The 21,036-nt window shown below is 44.1% G+C and overlaps 1 protein-coding gene across 2 annotated transcripts; it reads left to right on the forward strand.

Annotated features, from left to right (window-relative positions):
* Positions 1–627: 627 nt before the first annotated feature.
* LOC121533296 (lysophospholipid acyltransferase 1-like) lies at positions 628–20,506 on the forward strand. 2 transcript variants are annotated; one of them, XM_045218114.1, is made up of 13 exons: positions 628–951; positions 1,280–1,425; positions 1,591–1,668; positions 2,495–2,590; positions 5,440–5,495; positions 5,637–5,691; positions 12,571–12,763; positions 13,062–13,254; positions 16,807–16,910; positions 17,004–17,068; positions 17,232–17,364; positions 19,041–19,192; positions 19,505–20,506. In XM_045218114.1, the coding sequence occupies exons 1-13, from the start codon at positions 862–864 to the stop codon at positions 19,680–19,682; spliced, it is 1,539 nt and encodes a 512-aa protein (XP_045074049.1). In that variant the 5' UTR covers positions 628–861; the 3' UTR covers positions 19,683–20,506. The 2 variants fall into 2 exon arrangements, with proteins under 2 accessions (XP_045074049.1, XP_045074050.1); XM_045218115.1 differs by lacking the exons at positions 5,440–5,495; positions 5,637–5,691.
* The last annotated feature ends 530 nt before the right edge of the window (positions 20,507–21,036 follow it).

Here is a 21,036-nt window from a genome sequence, read left to right on the forward strand (position 1 = left end):
TATTACTGCCCCCCAGTTGGAAGAACCTGACCTATGACCCCGACACATATTACTGCCCCCCAGTTGGAAGAACCTGACCTATGACCCCGACACATATTACTGCCCCCCAGTTGAAAGAACCTGACCTATGACCCCGACACATATTACTGCCCCCCAGTTGAAAGAACCTGACCTATGACCCCGACACATATTACTGCCAACACTAAAACTGAAACTGAATAATATAAAAAACGAAATATAAATATTTGTATAGAACTGAAAGTAAATAAAAACGATCAAATCAGGTCTGAAACTAAATTAAACTAAACTGAATTCAAAATAAAAATCGAATAAACGAATAGAAATAAAAACGAATAGAAAAACAAAAATATATAATAACCTTGGACCTTTTGGGGTAAATTCTATTTCAATTCCAGTCATTTCAGAAAGTAAACCAAATTGAAATTTCAATGCGACCAACTACTTGTGAACATCAAAAGCAACTGTGTCACGTTTAGAAACTAGATCAGTAGGTCGGATAATGTAGAGTTATTAGAGAGGAGGGGACCATCCTACTGTTCCTGCCTCAGTCCGTGATACAATTGACAGCTCTGTACCACGCCTACCAAGGCTACATTTGCAGTCAGCACTAATTCTCGCATATTTGTAACTGTCACAACAGCATATTTTTGTTAACTACGACTGCACAGAGAGGACGCCGAGTTTATTGATTCGGCATCAATGCTTGGGATGTATTTCGATCAATGAACAGCAATGAGATTGTAGAAGCACTTTATTTATTTATTTGGTAAAACATTTCTTCACTTTTTTTTCCTTTTTTTTTCTTTACGGAGGAGCGACTTCAGAACTTTACCATGCAGAATGGACGAGTTGACAACCTCTTCGTTTAAAACTACCGGTTCCAAATGGTTGCTTCCAGTCAGCGATTTTTTTGGATTCCCTTTGGATCAGGTAATCTACACTTTTCCAAAATGAGAAAATCGATTGCTTAAAGTCAGTTATGTTAATCTAAAATAATGTTATTAAGTGGCTTGTCCTGCCATATACCTCGAATGACATGACAACATTTTGGCCATCTGACTTTACATTTACGCATGACATTTGCATAGATAAATTTAGAGACATTCTGCTTGTATCCAAACTCAACATAGAATATAATTTATATAATTGAAATATTCTGTTGTCCGAAGGCAACACACACACACACACAATAAGGATGCATGTAGAGTATATAAATCTGTCAATATCTCATGTCTGTGGCCTGGTGCCTTGTGTGCAGGTGAACTTCTTGGCTTGTCAGGTGTTTGCCCTTGGTGCAGCCTTCTGGTTCCGTCTCTACCTCAGCCCTCAGTATGCCAACCCCGTGGTCCGCCATGCAGTCGCCACACTCTTTGGCCTCTCCTTTGTCATATTCTGTTTAGGCTGGTAAGGAACACTCGGTGCACTGGACAGATTAAAGTATACGGGTTAAATCATGGTCGGATTACTTTGTTGAATGGAGGACACTAACCGATGGACCCAGTTTAGTCCTAATAACAACGTTTTAAACAATAGCCTATCATTTGTTTTGAATTGTTTTCATCGCTGCAGGTATGCAGTCCATATCTCCATCTTGGTGGTGGTGTGCTACTGGATTCTGGTCACAGCTGACATCCACAACATTCACAGGTAAACACACACCACGGTGTCTCCCATACAGACACGTGCAATAACGTCTTACCCACATGGGTCATTCTTTGCTGACATGTTGATGACAAGTTGAGCTAGATAGGAAGTGATAGCAGGACCAGACTCTCTCTCTCTCTCTCTCTCTCTCTCTGTCTCTCTCTCTCTCTGTCTCTCTCTCTCTCTCTCTCTCTCTCTCTCTCTCTCTCTCTCTCTCTATATATATATATATATATATATATATATATATATATATCTGTCTGTCTGTCTGTCTGTCTGTCTGTCTGTCTGTCTGTCTGTCTGTCTGTCTGTCTGTCTGTCTGTCTGTCTGTGTTTAGGTCCTGGAATGTGATGAATGTAGGTAGAGAACAGAACAGTAACACTGATGATGTTGTACATTAGGGATTCCTTGGTGGAGTCTACATAGAGATAGCATTGTTCTCTGTGCCATCGCCTCGTCTACTCCAGTTAGAGAAAGATGGGTCATTGGGTTGTGGGTTACTGCGTGTCAAAAGACCACGTTTCACCATACATTATGTGTGTTTACTGTACATCTCCAGTTGTACTTGAAGGTGATTGCTAAGATGAAAATGGTCCATTCCACCTAGTAGTTGATCTTTCTCCCATATGCAGATAAGGAACTACCAGTATGGTATTTAGACTGAAACATTAAAAAGGTTTAATTCATTGAAAGCGCCACTCATTCTTAGCATGGAGGGATGTAGGATGTTACTCTGTAGCTACATGTTCTCAATCTGAATTAAATATTTCCTCCAGATATACTATGATCACGGCCATGTTCTCCATCTGAATTAAATATTTCCTCCAGGTATACTATGATCACGGCCATCAGCTACCTCACAGTGTGTCAGGTGAGCAGAGTCTTCATCTATAACTATGGGATCCTCTCAACAGACTTTTCTGGGTGAGTAGCCATGTTGTTCTAGATCAAGACAGGATTACTGGCAGTGTTGAAGTACTCCAGGTCGGTCTCCAGACCACTTATTGAGTGTCTCGGTTTTGTCTCGGTGTCTGATACATTTTTACTCTGTCTTGACTTGGTCTCTGACAACGAGGACTCGTAACTTCTTTTCAGAGACCGGCGGAGTAAAAAAACTCATAATTATCAGCTCCCATTCAGTCAACGGATAAAACCGCTTGGCCAGAACCAGGTGTATATATACGTCTTCATGACACAGTAATATCTTATCGCCTATTGAAACCTGGCTTCTTACTCTACTCCTTACGTTACTGTCCTTTACTTTCGTAGAAAAATATCCTCAAACTTTGTTGAGCTTGTCAGAATTTCCTTGATTAGCTGGTAGGGAAGAGTTGGGTAAATAGTTTGAAAGTTGCACGCTCACTATTAGTAAGGGGAGACCGAGGGGGGATTCGTAATATTTACATCTATTGTAGACCTGTTTGGGTTATCGATAATTTGTAGAGTGGCTCTCTATTTGCCCTCAGCATGCTTTTTTTTTTTACCATACTGAATGTCTAAAACCGTATGTGCTTCTGAAATATGAACACACAAATACTGGATATTTTCAACTCTTATAATGGTGGTGATTTGACTAAATTACAATCATGGTCTTGAATTGAACTCGCATTGTTCTGGTCTCGGTCTTGACTTGGTCCCGGACCCCTCGTCCCCCTCCATCCGGTCTCGGTCTTGACTCGGTCTCGCCCCTCCATCCGGTCTCGGTCTTGACTCGGTCTCGCCCCCTCCATCCGGTCTCGGTCTTGACTCGGTCTCGCCCCTCCATCCGGTCTCGGTCTTGACTCGGTCTCGCCCCTCCATCCGGTCTCGGTCTTGACTCGGTCTCGCCCCTCCATCCGGTCTCGGTCTTGACTCGGTCTCGCCCCCTCCATCCGGTCTCGGTCTTGACTCGGTCTCGCCCCTCCATCCGGTCTCGGTCTTGACTCGGTCTCGCCCCTCCATCCGGTCTTGGTCTTGACTCGGTCTCGCCCCTCCATCCGGTCTCGGTCTTGACTCTGACTCGATTTGCTCCGGTCTTGATCTTGTATCGGTCTCGCTTTAGGTGGCCTCGAACACAACACTGATTACTGGAATGTGGAATTATGTAATGATGAGGCAGATTTGTGTGACCTGAATTCTGAAATAGTGTGTGTGTGTATTGAGGTTTTCATGAATGTGGTTATCGTGGTAACAGAATACAGATAAGGGTCTACGTTAGAGTTTTCTCAATCGATACTGAATCAGCTGACTCACTGCTTTTATCTGCACAGTGACAACAGCACTATCTGTCTCACTTTTCCTGTCTCAGCCTTTCCTCAACCTCTGTTTTTCTAGATTTGTATGTCTTACTCACTAGATTAATTTATTCGTTCCCACCTCTCTCTTGCACACTCTCTCTCTCTCTCTCTCTCTCTCTCTCTCTCTCTCTCTCTCTCTCTCTCTCTCTCTCTCCGTCATGTTGAATCTGCCACTCCCCTCTGGTTAGTTTCTGTCTGTTATCTGCAGGTTTCCTTGGTTCTTGCAGAGATTGTGAAGCCTAAACTGCCCTAAACAAATAATGCAGCTGATAAAACAGTTTGTCAGTTAGTTTAACAGTACCTGCCGCTGCCATGCTTGCTATGCTACTGCTATTCTTTGCCAATGCTAATGCTAATTAGCTGAGTGGCGCAGTGGTCTAAGGCACTACATCGCAGTGCTAGCTGTGCCACTAGAGATCCTGGTTCGAATCCAGGCTCTGTCATAGCCAGCCGCGACCGGGAGACCCATGGGGCGGCGCACATTTGGCCCAGCGTCGTCCAGGGTAGGGGAGGGAATGGCCGGCAGGGATGTAGCTCAGTTGGTAGAGCATGGCGTTTGCAACGCCAGGGTTGTGGGTTCAATTCCCACGGGGGGCCAGTATGAAAGAAATAATAATAATGTATGCACTCACTAACTGTAAGTCGCTCTGGATAAGAGCGTCTGCTAAATGTAAATGCTATGCTAATTATGCTATTATATGCTATACTAATTATGCTATCGCTAACCCTAATCAATGCTAACCTTCGCTAACAAACTGTGCTTTCTCTGCAGACTCTGCAGAGGGGTGAATGAGCTGAATCGCATTGTACTGCTGTTGAATGGATAGACAGCACCATCACTGGGATCCGATGCTCCATTCACGTCCGTGGCTTTGCTTTTTCTCAGTCAATCTAGCTACTATCGCCCCTGTTTCTCACTGTGCTTGCTCACAGTATAACCTCCAATCTCTCATACACTATGAAATGCGGTGCACAGTGTTAACACATTGTGATATTCTGTCGTGTCGAAAGGTACAACATCTGGTTGTTTTAGACGGGCTCCAGAATCAATCAGCATAGTAGTGTTGTAATGTAAGTGCATTGCTAATAGTGTGTCACATTCTGCGATGCCAGCGTTCTTGACCTGACAGTGCCATTCAGTGCCTGTTGACTACGGCTCATGTAACACGACCATACAATGGCATGCACGCACACACACACACACACACACACACACACACACACACACACACACACACACACACACACACACACACACACTCTGTAAGTGCATGGCATGCTGTCACACAGAGCGTGTGTGTGTGTTCCTGTGTGTGAGAGAGCAACAAAGGGTGTATTCTACGTGAAAGTCTGAATGAAAAGCGCCAAAGAATCAATGCTAATTTATTCTTCAAGTATAGTTAGGCTTTATGAAACGCTGTTCACGTTCCATTTTCTGTCCTTGTTAATGTCCTCAGTTTGACTTTAGAAACTAAATATTGTGTTTCCTCCCTTCAGGCCGTTGATGATAATTACCCAGAAAACCACTATGTTAGCTTTTCAAGTGCATGATGGTAAGGAAGGAATGTCCAGGGGATCCTGTGGAACCTTTTCTTATGTTTCTTACAACATCCTATGGTTTTTTTCTTTGCTTTAAGTTCTTTGATGGTTGGGTTGAAAAACGGTATCTCTCTTATCGTCTCCACTGTTTTCAGGTATGTCTAAAAAGTCTGAGGACCTCACGGCTGATCAGAGGCGTCTTGCTGTAGCGTATGTATTCATTACGGTATATACATTTAACTTTCATATCCATGAATGCCTTGCAGTGCGTTGGCTCAGTCTTGATTATAGGAAAATAGGCTATGTAGACTTCTGAAATCCACTGCATGATATGAAATCTACCATCCACAAATTGCATTGATATTAACTACTTGTCTGTGCAAGTCTTCTCACTCAAAGTAAACAAGATACCCTTAGAATGACATTGATGCTGTCAGGAGAAAACAAAATGATTATTCCCGGGGGGGTGGAGGGAAAGGACGTGTTTAGGATGTAAACACAGATTACCGTCAGCTCCTAACGAAACAGAGATTACCGTCAGCTCCTAACGAAACAGTGGCGCGTACTCCTGAGTGGCGCAGTGGTCTAAGGCACTGCATCGCAGTGCTAACTGTGCCACTAGGGATCCTGGTTCGAATCCAGGCTCTGTCGCAGCCGGCCGCGACCGGGAGACTCATGGGCGGCGCACAATTGGCCCAGCGTCGTCCAGGGTAGGGGAGGGTTTGGCCGGCAGGGATGTAGCTTAGTTGATAGAGCATGGCGTTTGCAACGCCAGGGTTGTGGGTTCGATTCCCACGGGGGGCCAGTATAAAAAAATAATAATAATGTATTCACTAACTGTAAGTCGCTCTGGATAAGAGCGTCTGCTAAATGACTAAAATGTAAATGTAAATGAAACAGAGATATACGGTTTTATTTATTTTTTATTTTTTGGGGGGGTAGATCAGCTTAATATTGCAGATAGATTGTAACTTCCATCAATGTAATTGTCTGCATCACTTCCAATCCCCCATGTTTATATATATATATATATATATATATATATATATATATATATATATATATATATACTCCCCTTTATTACTTTTCAACCCCTACATCCTTTCACAGAGATAGACATTTCCAATGTCCTTTTCTTGTTATTTTTTGAAAATGTTTTTAATTGCAATAGATACATGAAGGCAACAATAAACAGACATCAATGTCCCTCCTCTCTCCTCTCTCCTACCTTCAGCTCCAAAACATCATTAATCCCAGTTAGGGGAAGTGACGAGCTCTACAGCAGAGTCTCAGCACTTAATCGCTGGTTGAAAACTGTTTTCTGCCCCTCCCAAAAGATAACATTTGTGGATAATTGGCCCTCTTTCTGGGACTCACCCACAAACAGGACCAAGCCTGACCTGCTGAGGAGTGACGGACTCCATCCTAGCTGGAGGGGTGCTCTCCTCTTATCTACCAACATAGATAGGGCTCTAACTCCTCTAGCCCCACAGTGAAATAGGGTGCAGGCCAGGCAGCAGGCTGTTAGCCAACCTGCCAGCTTAGTGGAGTCTGCCAATAGCACAGTCAGTGTAGTCAGCTCAGCCATACCCATTGAGACTGTGTCTGTGCCTCGACCTAGGTTGGGCAAAACTAAACATGGCGGTGTTCACCCCTAGCAATCTTATTAGGATAAAGACCTCCTCCATTCCTGCCATTATTGAAAGAGATCGTGATACCTCACATCTCAAAATAGGGTTACTTAATGTTAGATCCCTCACTTCAAAGGCAGTCATAGTCAATGAACTAATCACTGATCATAATCTCGATGTGATTGGCCTGACTGAAACATGGCTTAAGCCTGATGAATTTGCTGTGTTAAATGAGGCCTCACCTCCTGGTTACACTAGTGACCATATTCCCCGTGCATCCCGCAAAGGCGGAGGTGTTGCTAACATTTACGATAGCAAATTTCAATTTACAAAAAAAAAATGGCGTTTTCATCTTTTGAGCTTCTAGTCATGAAATCTATGCAGCCTACTCAATCACTTTTTATAGCTACTGTTTACAGGCCTCCTGGGCCATATACAGCGTTCCTCTCTGAGTTTCCTGAATTCCTATCAGACCTTGTAGTCATAGCAGATCATATTCTAATTTTTGGTGATTTTAATATTCACATGGAGAAGTCCACAGACCCACTCCAAAAGTCTTTCGGAGCCATTATCGACTCAGTGGGTTTTGTCCAACATGTCTCTGGACCTACTCACTGCCACAGTCATACTCTGGACCTAGTTTTGTCCCATGGAATAAATGTTGTAGATCTTAATGTTTTTCCACAAAATCCTGGACTATCGGACCACCATTTTATTACATTTGCAATCGCAACAAATAATCTGCTCAGACCCCAACCAAGGAGCATCAAAAGTCGTGCTATAAATTCTCAAACAACACAAAAATTCATTGATGCCCTTCCAGACTCCTTCTGCCTACCCAAGGACGTCAGAGGACAAAAATCAGTTAACCACTTAACTGAGGAACTCAATTTAACCTTGCGCAATACCCTAGATGCAGTTGCACCCCTAAAAACGAAAAACATTTGTCATAAGAAACTAGCTCCCTGGTATACAGAAAATACCCGAGCTTTGAAGCAAGCTTCCAGGAAATTGGAACGGAAATGGCGCCACACCAAACTGGAAGTCTTCCGACTAGCTTGGAAAGACAGTACCGTGCAGTACCGAAGAGCCCTCACTGCTGCTCGATCATCCTACTTTTCCAACTTAATTGAGGAAAATAAGAACAATCCAAAATTTCTTTTTGATACTGTTGCAAAGCTAACTAAAAAGCAGCATTCCCCAAGAGAGGATGGCTTTCACTTCAGCAGTGATAAATTCATGAACTTCTTTGAGGAAAAGATCATGACCATTAGAAAGCAAATTACGGACTCCTCTTTGAATCTGCGTATTCCTCCAGGGCTTAGCTGTCCTGGATCTGCACAGCTCTGCGAGGGCCTGGGATCGGGAGAGACACTTAAGTGTTTTAGTACTATATCTCTTGACACAATGATGAAAATAATCATGGCCTCTAAACCTTCAAGCTGCATACTGGATCCTATTCCTACTAAACTGCTGAAGGAGCTGCTTCCTGTGCTTGGCCCTCCTATGTTGAACATAATAAACAGCTCTCTATCCACCGGATGTGTACCAAACTCACTAAAAGTGGCAGTGATAAAGCCTCTCTTGAAAAAGCCAAACCTTGACCCGGAAAATATAAAAAACTATCGGCCTATATCGAATCTTCCATTCCTCTCAAAAATTTTAGAAAAAGCTGTTGCGCAGCAACTCACTGCCTTTCTGAAGACAAACAATGTATACGAAATGCTTCAGTCTGGTTTTAGACCCCATCATAGCACTGAGACTGCACTTGTGAAGGTGGTAAATGACCTTTTAATGGCGTCAGACCGAGGCTCTGCATCTGTCCTCGTGCTACTAGACCTTAGTGCTGCCTTTGACACCATCGATCACCACATTCTTTTGGAGAGACTGGAAACCCAAATTGGTCTACACGGACAAGTTCTGGCCTGGTTTAGATCCTACCTGTCGGAAAGATATCAGTTTGTCTCTGTGAATGGTCTGTCCTCCGACAAATCAACTGTACATTTCGGGTGTTCCTCAAGGTTCCGTTTAGGACCACTATTGTTTTCACTATATATTTTACCTCTTGGGGATGTTATTCGAAAACATAATGTTAACTTTCACTGCTATGCGGATGACACACAGCTGTACATTTCAATGAAACATGGTGAAGCCCCAAAATTGCCCTCGCTAGAAGCCTGTGTTTCAGACATAAGGAAGTGGATGGCTGAAAACTTTTTACTTTTAAACTCGGACAAAACAGAGATGCTTGTTCTAGGTCCCAAGAAACAAAGAGATCTTCTGTTAAATCTGACAATTCATCTAGATGGTTGTAAAGTCGTCTCAAATAAAACTGTGAAGGACCTCGGTGTTACTCTTGACCCTGATCTCTCTTTTGACGAACATATCAAGACTGTTTCAAGGACAGCTTTTTTCCATCTACGTAACATTGCAAAAATCAGAAATTTTCTGTCCAAAAATGATGCAGAAAAATTAATCCATGCATTTGTTACTTCTAGGTTAGACTACTGCAATGCTCTATTTTCCGGCTACCCGGATAAAGCACTAAATAAACTTCAGTTAGTGCTAAATACGGCTGCTAGAATCCTGACTAGAACCAAGAAATTTGATCATATTACTCCAGTGCTAGCTTCCCTACACTGGCTTCCTGTTAAGGCAAGGGCTGATTTCAAGGTTTTACTGTTAACCTATAAAGCGTTACATGGGCTTGCTCCTACCTATCTTTCCGAGTTGGTCCTGCCGTACATACCAATACGTACGCTACGGTCACAAGACGCAGGCCTCCTAATTGTCCCTAGAATTTCTAAGCAAACAGCGGGAGGCAGGGCTTTCTCCTATAGATCTCCATTTTTATGGAACAGTCTGCCTACCCATGTGAGAGACGCAGACTCGGTCTCAACCTTTAAGTCTTTACTGAAGACTTATCTCTTCAGTAGGTCATATGATTGAGTGTAGTCTGGCCCAGGAGTGTGAAGGTGAACGGAAAGGCTGGAGCAACGAACAGCCCTTGCTGTCTCTGCCGGGCCGGTTCCCCTCTCCACTGGGGTTCTCTGCCTCTAACCCTGTTGCAGGGGCTGAGTCACTGGCTTGCTGGTGCTCTTTCATGCCGTCCCTGGGAGGGGTGCGTCACTTGAGTGGGTTGAGTTACTGACGTGATCTTCCTGTCTGGGTTGGCGCCCCCCCTTGGTTTGTGCTGTGGTGGAGACCTCTGTGGGCTATACTCGGCCTTGTCTCAGGATTGTAAGTTGGTGGTTGGGGATATCCCTCTAGTGGTGCGGGGGGCTGTGCTTTGGCGGAGTGGGTGGGGTTATAGCCTTCCTGTTTGGCCCTGTCCGGGGTTTCTTCGGATGGGGCCACAGTGTCTCCGGACCGCTCCTGTCTCAGCCTCCAGTATTTATGCTGCAGTAGTTTATGTGTCGGGGGGCTGGGGTTAGTTGGTTATACCTGGAGTACTTCTCCTGTCTTATCCAGTGTCCTGTGTGAATTTAAGTATGCTCTCTCTAATTCTCTCGTTCTCTCTTTCTCTCTGAGAACCTGAGCCCTAGGACCATACGTCAGGACTACCGGGCATGATGACACCTTGCTGTCCCCAGTCCGCCTGGCCTTGCTGCTATTCCAGTTTCAACTGTTCTGCCTGCGGCTCACGAAACCCCTACCTGTCCCAGACCTGCTGTTTTCAACTCTTTAATGATCGGCTATGAAAAGCCAACTGAGAGACCTGAGCCCTAGGACCATACGTCGGGACTACCGGCCGTGGTGACTCCTTGCTGTCCCCAGTCCGCCTGGCCTTGCTGCTATTCCAGTTTCAACTGTTCTGCCTGCGGTTATGGAACCCCTACCTGTCCCAGACCTGCTGTTTTCAACTCTTAATGATCGGCTATGAAAAGCCAACTGAGATTTATTCCTGATTATTATTTGACCATGCTTGTCACTTATGAACATTTTTGAACATCTTGGCATGGTTCTGTTATAATCTCCACCCGGCACAGCCAGAAGAGGACTGGCCACCCCTCATAGCCTGGTTCCTCTCTAGGTTTCTTCCTAGGCTTTCGCCTTTCTAGGGAGTTTTTCCTAGCCACCGTGCTTCTACACCTGCATTACTAGCTGTTTGGGGTTTTAGGCTGGGTTTCTGTACAGCACTTCGAGATATTAGCTGATGTAAGAAGGGCTATATAAAATAAAATTGATTGATTGAATAGAATACAGTACTCCTAAGGCTGTGTCTCTCTCTCTCTCTCTCTCTCTCTCTCTCTCTCTCTCTCTCTCTCTCTCTCTCTCTCTCTCTCTCTCTCTCTCTCTCTCTCTCTCTCTCTCTCTCTCTCTCTCTCTCTCTCTCTCTCTCTCCCTCTCTCTCTCTCTCTCTCTCTCTCCCTCCCCCCCCCCCCCTCTCTCTCTCTCTCTCTCTCTCTCTCTCTCTCTCTCTCTCTCTCTCTTTTCAATTCAATTCAAAGGGCTTTATTGGCATGGGAAACGTGTGTTAACATTGCCAAAGCAAGTGAAATAGATAATAAACAAAAGTGAAATAAACAATAAATATTAACAGTAAACATTACACTCACAAAAGTTCCAAACGAATAAAGACATTTCAAATGTCATATTATGTCTATATACAGTGTTGTAACAATGTGCAAATAGTTAAAGTACAAAAGGGAAAATAAATAAACATAATAATATAAATAATATGCCATTTAGCAGACGCTTTTATCCAAAGCGACTTACAGTCATGCGTGCATACATTTTTTGTGTATGGGTGGTCCCGGGGATCGAACCCACTACCTTGGCGTTCCAAGCGCCGTGCTCTACCAGCTGAGCTACAGAGGACCACTGGGTTGTATTTACTATGGTATTTGTTCTTCACTGGTTGCCCTTTTCTTGTGGCAACAGGTCACACATCTTGCTGCTGTGATTGCACACTGTGGTTTTTCACCCAGATATGGGAGTTTATCCAAATTTGATTTGTTTTCGAATTCTTTGTGGATCGCTGTAATCTGAGGGAAATATGTGTCTCTAATATGGTCATACATTTGGCAGGAGGTTAGGAAGTGCAGCTCAATTTCCACCTCATTTTGTGGGCAGTGTGCACATAACCTGTCTTCTCTTGAGAGCCAGGTCTGCCTACGGCGGCCTTTCTCAATAGCAAGGCTATGCTCACTGATTCTGTACATAGTCAAAGCTTTCTTTAATTATGGGTCAGTCACAGTGGTCAGGTATTCTGCCACTGTGTACTCTCTGTTTAGGGCCAAATAGCATTCTAGTATGCTCTGTTTTCTCTCTCTCTCTCTCTCTCTGTCTCTCTCTCTGTCTCTCTCTCTGTCTCTCTCTCTTTCTCTCTCTCTCTCTCTCTCGCTCTCTCGCTCTCTCTCTCTCTCTCTCTGTCTCTCTCTCTGTCTCTCTCTCTCTCTCTCTCTCTCTCTCTCTCTCTGATTAAAGTCTCCTCCTTCTTCTCTTCTACCTCCAGCTCCAAGCCGTCTCTGATAGAATACCTGAGCTACAACCTGAACTTCCTCAGTATCCTGGTGGGACCCTGCAGTCACTATAAGGACTACATAGACTTTATAGAGGGGAGACACGTTCAGAGGAGGCTGAGGAGGCTGTCAGGGTCCAACACTGGACTGAATGGATTTGAAAAAGTCCCTGAGCCCTCACCTGTGGTAAGACTGGGTACAAGTGGAGTCATTTTAGTCCCAGAGCCCTCACCTGTGGTAAGACTGGGTACAAGTGGAGTCATTTAGAGTAAAGAAGTACTTTCTTTCAGAAACTATTGACATTAAGTTAATCTTATACGTGTATAATAACAATGTATTTACACTACTAACAACATAGCAGCATATTATCAGGTGTTTATTGCAAAATAAAATGTGTTCTAAATTACTTACCTGGCTTAAATGAAGGCAATAATAAAAGTAGTTTCCCAGTTGAATGATCAGACTTTCTCCCTCTGGTTTTCAGGCTGCTGTCACTCGTAAACTGGTGATCTGTGGTGTGTGCATGGTTTTGTTCCTGACCCTCACCAAAGCGTTCCCCGTCACATATAATGTTGACAGCCATTTCGTCAACGAGGCACCTTTCCTAACCAGACTGACGTATGCCTTCTTCTCTATACAAGCTGCAAGACCCAAGTTCTACTTCGCATGGACGTTAGGTGAGGGTTTACCCAGTGTAGTGTTGGCTATTAGAAAGTTCATGGACGTTAGGTGAGGGTTTACCTACCCAGTGTAGTGTTGGCTATTGGAAAGTTCATGGACGTTAGGTGAGGGTTTACCCAGTGTAGTGTTGGCTATTGGAAAGTTCATGGACGTTAGGTGAGGATTTACCCAGTGTAGTGTTGGCTATTGAAAAGTTTATGGACGTTAGGTGAGGGTTTACCTACCCAGTGTAGTGTTGGCTATTAGAAAGTTCATGGACGTTAGGTGAGGGTTTACCCAGTGTAGTGTTGGCTATTGGAAAGTTCATGGACGTTAGGTGAGGGTTTACTCAGTGTAGTGTTGGCTATTGAAAAGTTTATGGACGTTAGGTGAGGGTTTACCTACCCAGTGTAGTGTTGGCTATTAGAAAGTTCATGGACGTTAGGTGAGGGTTTACCTACCCAGTGTAGTGTTGGCTATTGAAAAGTTCATGGACGTTAGGTGAGGGTTTACCTACCCAGTGTAGTGTTGGCTATTAGAAAGTTCATGGACGTTAGGTGAGGGTTTACCTACCCAGTGTAGTGTTGGCTATTAGAAAGTTCATGGACGTTAGGTGAGGGTTTACCTACCCAGTGTAGTGTTGGCTATTGAAAAGTTCATGGACGTTAGGTGAGGGTTTACCCAGTGTAGAGTTGGCTATTGAAAAGTTCATGGACGTTAGGTGAGGGTTTACCTACCCAGTGTAGTGTTGGCTATTAGAAAGTTCATGGACGTTAGGTGAGGGTTTACCTACCCAGTGTAGTGTTGGCTATTAGAAAGTTCATGGACGTTAGGTGAGGGTTTACCCAGTGTAGTGTTGGCTATTAGAAAGTTCATGGACGTTAGGTGAGGGTTTACCCAGTGTAGTGTTGGCTATTAGAAAGTTCATGGACGTTAGGTGAGGGTTTACCTACCCAGTGTAGTGTTGGCTATTGAAAAGTTCATGGACGTTAGGTGAGGGTTTACCTACCCAGTGTAGTGTTGGCTATTGAAAAGTTCATGGACGTTAGGTGAGGGTTTACCCAGTGTAGTGTTGGCTATTAGAAAGTTCATGGACGTTAGGTGAGGGTTTACCTACCCAGTGTAGTGTTGGCTATTGGAAAGTTCATGGACGTTAGGTGAGGGTTTACCTACCCAGTGTAGTGTTGGCTATTGGAAAGTTCATGGACGTTAGGTGAGGGTTTACCCAGTGTAGTGTTGGCTATTGAAAAGTTCATGGACGTTAGGTGAGGGTTTATCCAGTGTAGTGTTGGCTATTGGAAAGTTCATGGACGTTAGGTGAGGGTTTACCTACCCAGTGTAGTGTTGGCTATTGAAAAGTTCATGGACGTTAGGTGAGGGTTTACCCAGTGTAGTGTTGGCTATTGAAAAGTTTATGGACGTTAGGTGAGGGTTTACCTACCCAGTGTAGTGTTGGCTATTGGAAAGTTCATGGACGTTAGGTGAGGGTTTACCCAGTGTAGTGTTGGCTATTGAAAAGTTTATGGACGTTAGGTGAGGGTTTACCTACCCAGTGTAGTGTTGGCTATTAGAAAGTTCATGGACGTTAGGTGAGGGTTTACCTACCCAGTGTAGTGTTGGCTATTGAAAAGTTCATGGACGTTAGGTGAGGGTTTACCTACCCAGTGTAGTGTTGGCTATTAGAAAGTTCATGGACGTTAGGTGAGGGTTTACCCAGTGTAGTGTTGGCTATTATAAAGTTCATGGACGTTAGGTGAGGGTTTACCCAGTGTAGTGTTGGCTATTAGAAAGTTCATGGACGTTAGGTGAGGGTTTACCTACCCAGTGTAGTGTTGGCTATTGAAAAGTTCATGGACGTTAGGTGAGGGTTTACCTACCCAGTGTAGTGTTGGCTATTGAAAAGTTAATGGACGTTAGGTGAGGGTTTACCCAGTGTAGTGTTGGCTATTAGAAAGTTCATGGACGTTAGGTGAGGGTTTACCTACCCAGTGTAGTGTTGGCTATTAGAAAGTTCATGGACGTTAGGTGAGGGTTTACCTACCCAGTGTAGTGTTGGCTATTAGAAAGTTCATGGACGTTAGGTGAGGGTTTACCCAGTGTAGTGTTGGCTATTAGAAAGTTCATGGACGTTAGGTGAGGGTTTACCTACCCAGTGTAGTGTTGGCTATTGGAAAGTTAATGGACGTTAGGTGAGGGTTTATCCAGTGTAGTGTTGGCTATTGAAAAGTTCATGGACGTTAGGTGAGGGTTTACCCAGTGTAGTGTTGGCTATTGAAAAGTTCATGGACGTTAGGTGAGGGTTTACCTACCCAGTGTAGTGTTGGCTATTGAAAAGTTCATGGACGTTAGGTGAGGGTTTACCTACCCAGTGTAGTGTTGGCTATTGAAAAGTTCATGGACGTTAGGTGAGGGTTTACCCAGTGTAGTGTTGGCTATTGAAAAGTTCATGGACGTTAGGTGAGGGTTTACCTACCCAGTGTAGTGTTGGCTATTGGAAAGTTCATGGACGTTAGGTGAGGGTTTACCTACCCAGTGTAGTGTTGGCTATTGGAAAGTTCATGGACGTTAGGTGAGGGTTTACCTACCCAGTGTAGTGTTGGCTATTGGAAAGTTCATGGACGTTAGGTGAGGGTTTACCTACCCAGTGTAGTGTTGGCTATTGGAAAGTTCATGGACGTTAGGTGAGGGTTTACCCAGTGTAGTGTTGGCTATTAGAAAGTTCATGGACGTTAGGTGAGGGTTTACCTACCCAGTGTAGTGTTGGCTATTGGAAAGTTCATGGACGTTAGGTGAGGGTTTACCTACCCAGTGTAGTGTTGGCTATTGGAAAGTTAATGGACGTTAGGTGAGGGTTTACCAAGTGTAGTGTTGGCTATTGAAAAGTTTATGGACGTTAGGTGAGGGTTTACCTACCCAGTGTAGTGTTGGCTATTGAAAAGTTCATAGACGTTAGGTGAGGGTTTACCTACCCAGTGTAGTGTTGGCTATTAGAAAGTTCATGGACGTTAGGTGAGGGTTTACCTACCCAGTGTAGTGTTGGCTATTAGAAAGTTCATGGACGTTAGGTGAGGGTTTACCTACCCAGTGTAGTGTTGGCTATTAGAAAGTTCATGGACGTTAGGTGAGGGTTTACCTACCCAGTGTAGTGTTGGCTATTGAAAAGTTAATGGACGTTAGGTGAGGGTTTACCTACCCAGTGTAGTGTTGGCTATTAGAAAGTTCATGGACGTTAGGTGAGGGTTTACCTACCCAGTGTAGTGTTGGCTATTGAAAAGTTCATGGACGTTAGGTGAGGGTTTACCCAGTGTAGTGTTGGCTATTGAAAAGTTCATGGACGTTAGGTGAGGGTTTACCCAGTGTAGTGTTGGCTATTAGAAAGTTCATGGACGTTAGGTGAGGGTTTACCTACCCAGTGTAGTGTTGGCTATTGGAAAGTTCATTCATTCATCCATTCATATTGGGGAAATTCAGTCATTCATCCATTAATATTGGGGAAATTCATTAATTCATCCATTAATATTGGGGAAATTCGTACATTCATCCATTCATCGGTTTGTTTGTCCCAACAGCTGATGCCATCAACAATGCAGCAGGTTATGGCATTAAAGGTGTGGATGAAACTGGACAGGTGTCCTGGGACCTCATCTCCAACCTCAGTATCTGGGGGATTGAGGTACGTTTGGAAACAAAAACACTTTGAACTTTTTGCTTTACAGAATGATTGAAAATGACTCAAGTTTAAATATGGAACTCTCTCTTTTTGCAGACAGCAACTAGTTTCAAGAAGTTCATAGACAACTGGAATATTCAGACTGGTGTTTGGCTCAAAACGTAAGTATTAATTCTTCCAAGATATTCTACCAAGATAATAGCCACATGTGCACAACATTAGTACAAAACCAATTTGCTGTACATTCATTCATGTTTATTTTATTCTGTTAACTGCATAACAATATATCTGATCCAGGTCTGATTATAACTCCTCTCTCTTCAGTGTGTGTTACGACCGTGCTCCCTGTTACCCCACAGCTCTGACCTTCATCCTGTCAGCTCTATGGCATGGAGTTTACCCTGGATACTACTTCACCTTTATTACTGCTATACCCATCACACTGGCAGCTAGAGCTGTGAGTACCATTATTACTGCTATACCCATCACACTGGAAGCTAGAGCTGTGAGTACCATTATTACTGCTATACCCATCACACTGGCAGCTAGAGCTGTGAGTACCATTATTACTGCTATACCCATCACACTGGCAGCTAGAGCTGTGAGTCTCTCTGCTCTTATGGCTCTCTCTCTCTCTCTCTCTCTCTCTCTCTCTCTCTCTCTCTCTCTCTCTCTCTCTCTCTCTCTCTCTCTCTCTCTCTCTCTCGCACGCGCTCTCGCTCTCGCTCTCGCTCTCAATTCAATTCAATTTCAATTTAAGGGCTTTATTGGCATGGGAAACGTGTGTTAACATTGCCAAAGCAAGTGAAGTAGATAGTAAACAAAAGTGAAATAAACAATAAATATTAACAGTAAACATTACACTCAGAAGTTCCAAAAGAATAAAGACATTTCAAATGTCATATTATGTATATATACAGTGTTGTAACAATGTGAAATAGTTAAAGTACAAAAGGGAAAATAAATAAACATAAATATGGGTTGTATTTACAATGGTGTTTGTTCTTCACTGGTTGCCCTTTTCTTGTGGCAACAGGTCACAAATCTTGCTGCTGTGATGACACTGTGGTTTTTCACCCAGTAGATAAGGGAGTTTATCAAAATTGGGTTTGCTTTCGAATTCTTTGTGGATCGCTGTAATCTGAGGGAAATATGTGTCTCTAATATGGTCATACATTTGGTAGGAGGTTAGGAAGTGCAGCTCAGTTTCCACCTCATTTTGTGGGCAGTGTGCACATAGCCTGTCTTCTCTTGAGAGCCAGGTCTACCTAAGGTGGCCTTTCTCAATAGCAAGGCTATGCTCACTGAGTCTGTTCATAGTCAAAGCTTTCCTTAAGTTTGGGTCAGTCACAGTGGTCAGGTATTCTGCCACTGTGTACTCTCTGTTCAGATAGCATTCTAGTTTGCTCTGTTTTTTTGTTAATTCTTTCCAATGTGTCAAGTAATTCTCTTTTTGTTTTCTCATGATGTGGTTGGGTCTAATTGTGTTGTTGTTGTTGTCCTGGGGCTCTGTGGGGTCTGTTTGTGTTTGTGAACAGAGCCCCAGGACCAGCTTACTTAGGGGACTCTTCCCCAAGTTCATCTCTCTGTAGGTGATGGCTTTGTTATGGAAGGTTTGGGAATCGCTTCCTTTTAGGTGGTTGTAGAATTTAACGGCTCTTTTCTGGATTTGGATAATTAGCGGGTATCGGCCTAATTCTGCTCTGCATGCATTATTTTGTGTTTTTCGTTGTACACAGGAGTCTCAATTTGTTGTTTGTCTCTCTTTCTCTCTCTCTCTCTCTCTCTCTCTCTCTCTCTCTTTCTCTCTCTCTTTCTCTCTCTCTCTCTCTCTTCTCTTCTCTCTTTCTCTCTCTTTCTCTTCTTCTCTTCTCTTTCTCTCTCTCTCTTCTCTCTTCTCTCTCTCTCTCTCTCTCTCTCTCTTTCTCTCTCTCTCTCTCTCTCTCTCTCTCTCTCTCTTTTCTCTCTCTCTCTCTTTCTCTCTCTCTTTCTGCTTCTCTCTGTCTTTCTCTCACTTACACACATGTACACATTCACACACGCGCACACACAGAACTCACCTCAGGCGTCTCATCTCAGCCTCACCCAGGGCCGTACGTCACCATGTTCTCTCTCCTGTCTCCCACACCGCAGGTTCGTAAGAACGTCCGTCAGTATTTCCTGTCCTCTCGTCCTGTGAAGCTTGGCTATGACGTAGTGACCTGGGCAGCTACTCAGCTGTCTATCTGCTACACCGTCATGCCCTTCCTACTGCTGGCAGTAGAACCTACCATGCAGTACTACAAGTAAACATCCATTTTGGTTATTTTCCTACAGGTCAATGATGGTCGTATGTAGCCTGGCCCCAGATCTGGATGTGCTATCATGTCAACTTCTTGGCATGACAAGGAGTGTAGTGTTAGCACAAACAGACTGATACCCAGGCTAGCTCATATGTGGACAATTCATTAGCTTAGTGTTGTATTATCTTGATAAGCCTGGATGTTCCCCAGTTGTCTTTATGGAGGACAAGCGTGTCAGATCTACTTTTTCTCTTATTCTGTCTTTCGTGATTTGGTTTCTGTAGCATTTCATCACATCATTTTTTCACCCTGTAGGTCAATGTACTTTCACATTCACATCATCAGTATTCTGACTGCGATTGTACTGAGCCAGAGCCACAAACCAACAGGCAGAAGCAGCAGCAGCAACGGCACCCAGCCTGGACCGTACCATCCTCATCCCCAGGCCCAGCCTGAGCTCCAGCCCTCCAACGACAACGTGAAAAGAAACTGAAGTGTCCCTCTGTGTGCGGAGGCAGCCAGAGAGCTGAATGGGCCCACTGGGGCAGACTAAGAAGTCTCTGTGTGTCCACAACAAAGAGAGAGCTCAGAGGGGCTCAGAGGGGCTCAGAGGGGCTGAGGGACTGCGCCTGCTGGCTGGTCTTCCCTGCAACCCTGTGCTCCAAAAACATCCAATACTTCTGCTGCCAGGCTCCTACAAGGTTTACCAAGCAGAGGCCTCTGTCTGCCCTGCCTGCCAATTCTCTGTTCTTTCTTTCGAAGTGTGCGCTTGTTCACTTCCCTTCATGGATCTGAAAGGAAAGGACTGGCATAGGAACTCCCTCTAGTCCAAGCCCATAAATTCACCAATCCCAACACTTTTAATGAAATGTGTGGGAAGCTGTGCACAAGTGAGAAAGTACACTTCAGGATAAAGGACAGAGAGTTGGGCACATTCAGAGAGAGAGAGAGAGCGAGAGTTAAAGAGAGCTAGAGGAAAGAGAGCAAGCTAAAAACTCCCAGGTCCTAGAATTAGATGTGGCCGGCCCATTTCTTTACATCTGGTCACTAGATGTAGATATGATCTCAGACATGGTCATACCCTGATGAGTTAGTAAGATGTTAATGGTGTCTGTTTATTGTTGTATGAGTGCAGGAAACTATTATCCCTCAACATGGCATGTAGCCTCGAGGTTAGAGCGTTGGGCCAGTAACCCAAAGATTGTTGGTTTGAATACCGGAGCCAACAAGATGAAAAGTCTGTCTCTGTGCCCTTGAGCAAGGCACTAAACCCTAATTGCTCCAGGGGGCGCTGTCCAATGGCGACCCTGGCCGTGACCCCCACCCCCTGCAGCTGTCTTAAGGGGGAGTTGGGATATGCAAGAAACACATTTGTGTGTAACAGGACAAATATAAGCACCCCACAATCCTTTCTAAAGCTACGTCCCAAATGGCACCCTATTCCTTTATAGTGTGGACCCTGGTCCATAGGGCCCTGGTCAAAAGTAGTGCACTGTTTAGAGAATAGGGTGCCATTTGGGACGCAGTTATGAAGCTCTTACTTAGGAGCTGTTTTAATAGTTTTAACGCTGGGGGATGTACATCAGGCCTCCTAACATTCATTTAAATGTGTCTCTTATGTATTTGAGAGGATGGACAAGTTTACTTTTTTGGCAGGAAGGTTGAGATTCAGCGATTTGTCCATTTTTTATTTTGTATTAACTTTAAAATAAGTCCAACGGTCTCAGATGAGGTGCAGGCAGCACCAATGACTTCTGAGGAAAGTGTCTGTCTGCATCCCAAACGGCACCCTAAAGCCTATATAGTGCACTAGGTTTCAACAGCCTTATGGGGATGCACCCTTTTAC

This window comes from Coregonus clupeaformis, unplaced genomic scaffold, assembly GCF_020615455.1.
Source record: "Coregonus clupeaformis isolate EN_2021a unplaced genomic scaffold, ASM2061545v1 scaf1378, whole genome shotgun sequence".
Lineage (NCBI taxonomy): Eukaryota > Metazoa > Chordata > Actinopteri > Salmoniformes > Salmonidae > Coregonus > Coregonus clupeaformis.

Bases quoted from the DNA above. Each gene is read 5' to 3' on its own strand.
- LOC121533296 (XM_045218114.1), top strand. From the start codon at position 862: ATGGACGAGTTGACAACCTCTTCGTTTAAAACTACCGGTTCCAAATGG. The intron at 5,692-12,570 runs GTATGTATTCAT...TTCTACCTCCAG, and splicing joins CAGAGGCGTCTTGCTGTAGC to CTCCAAGCCGTCTCTGATAG. The intron at 12,764-13,061 runs GTAAGACTGGGT...TCTGGTTTTCAG, and splicing joins TCCCTGAGCCCTCACCTGTG to GCTGCTGTCACTCGTAAACT.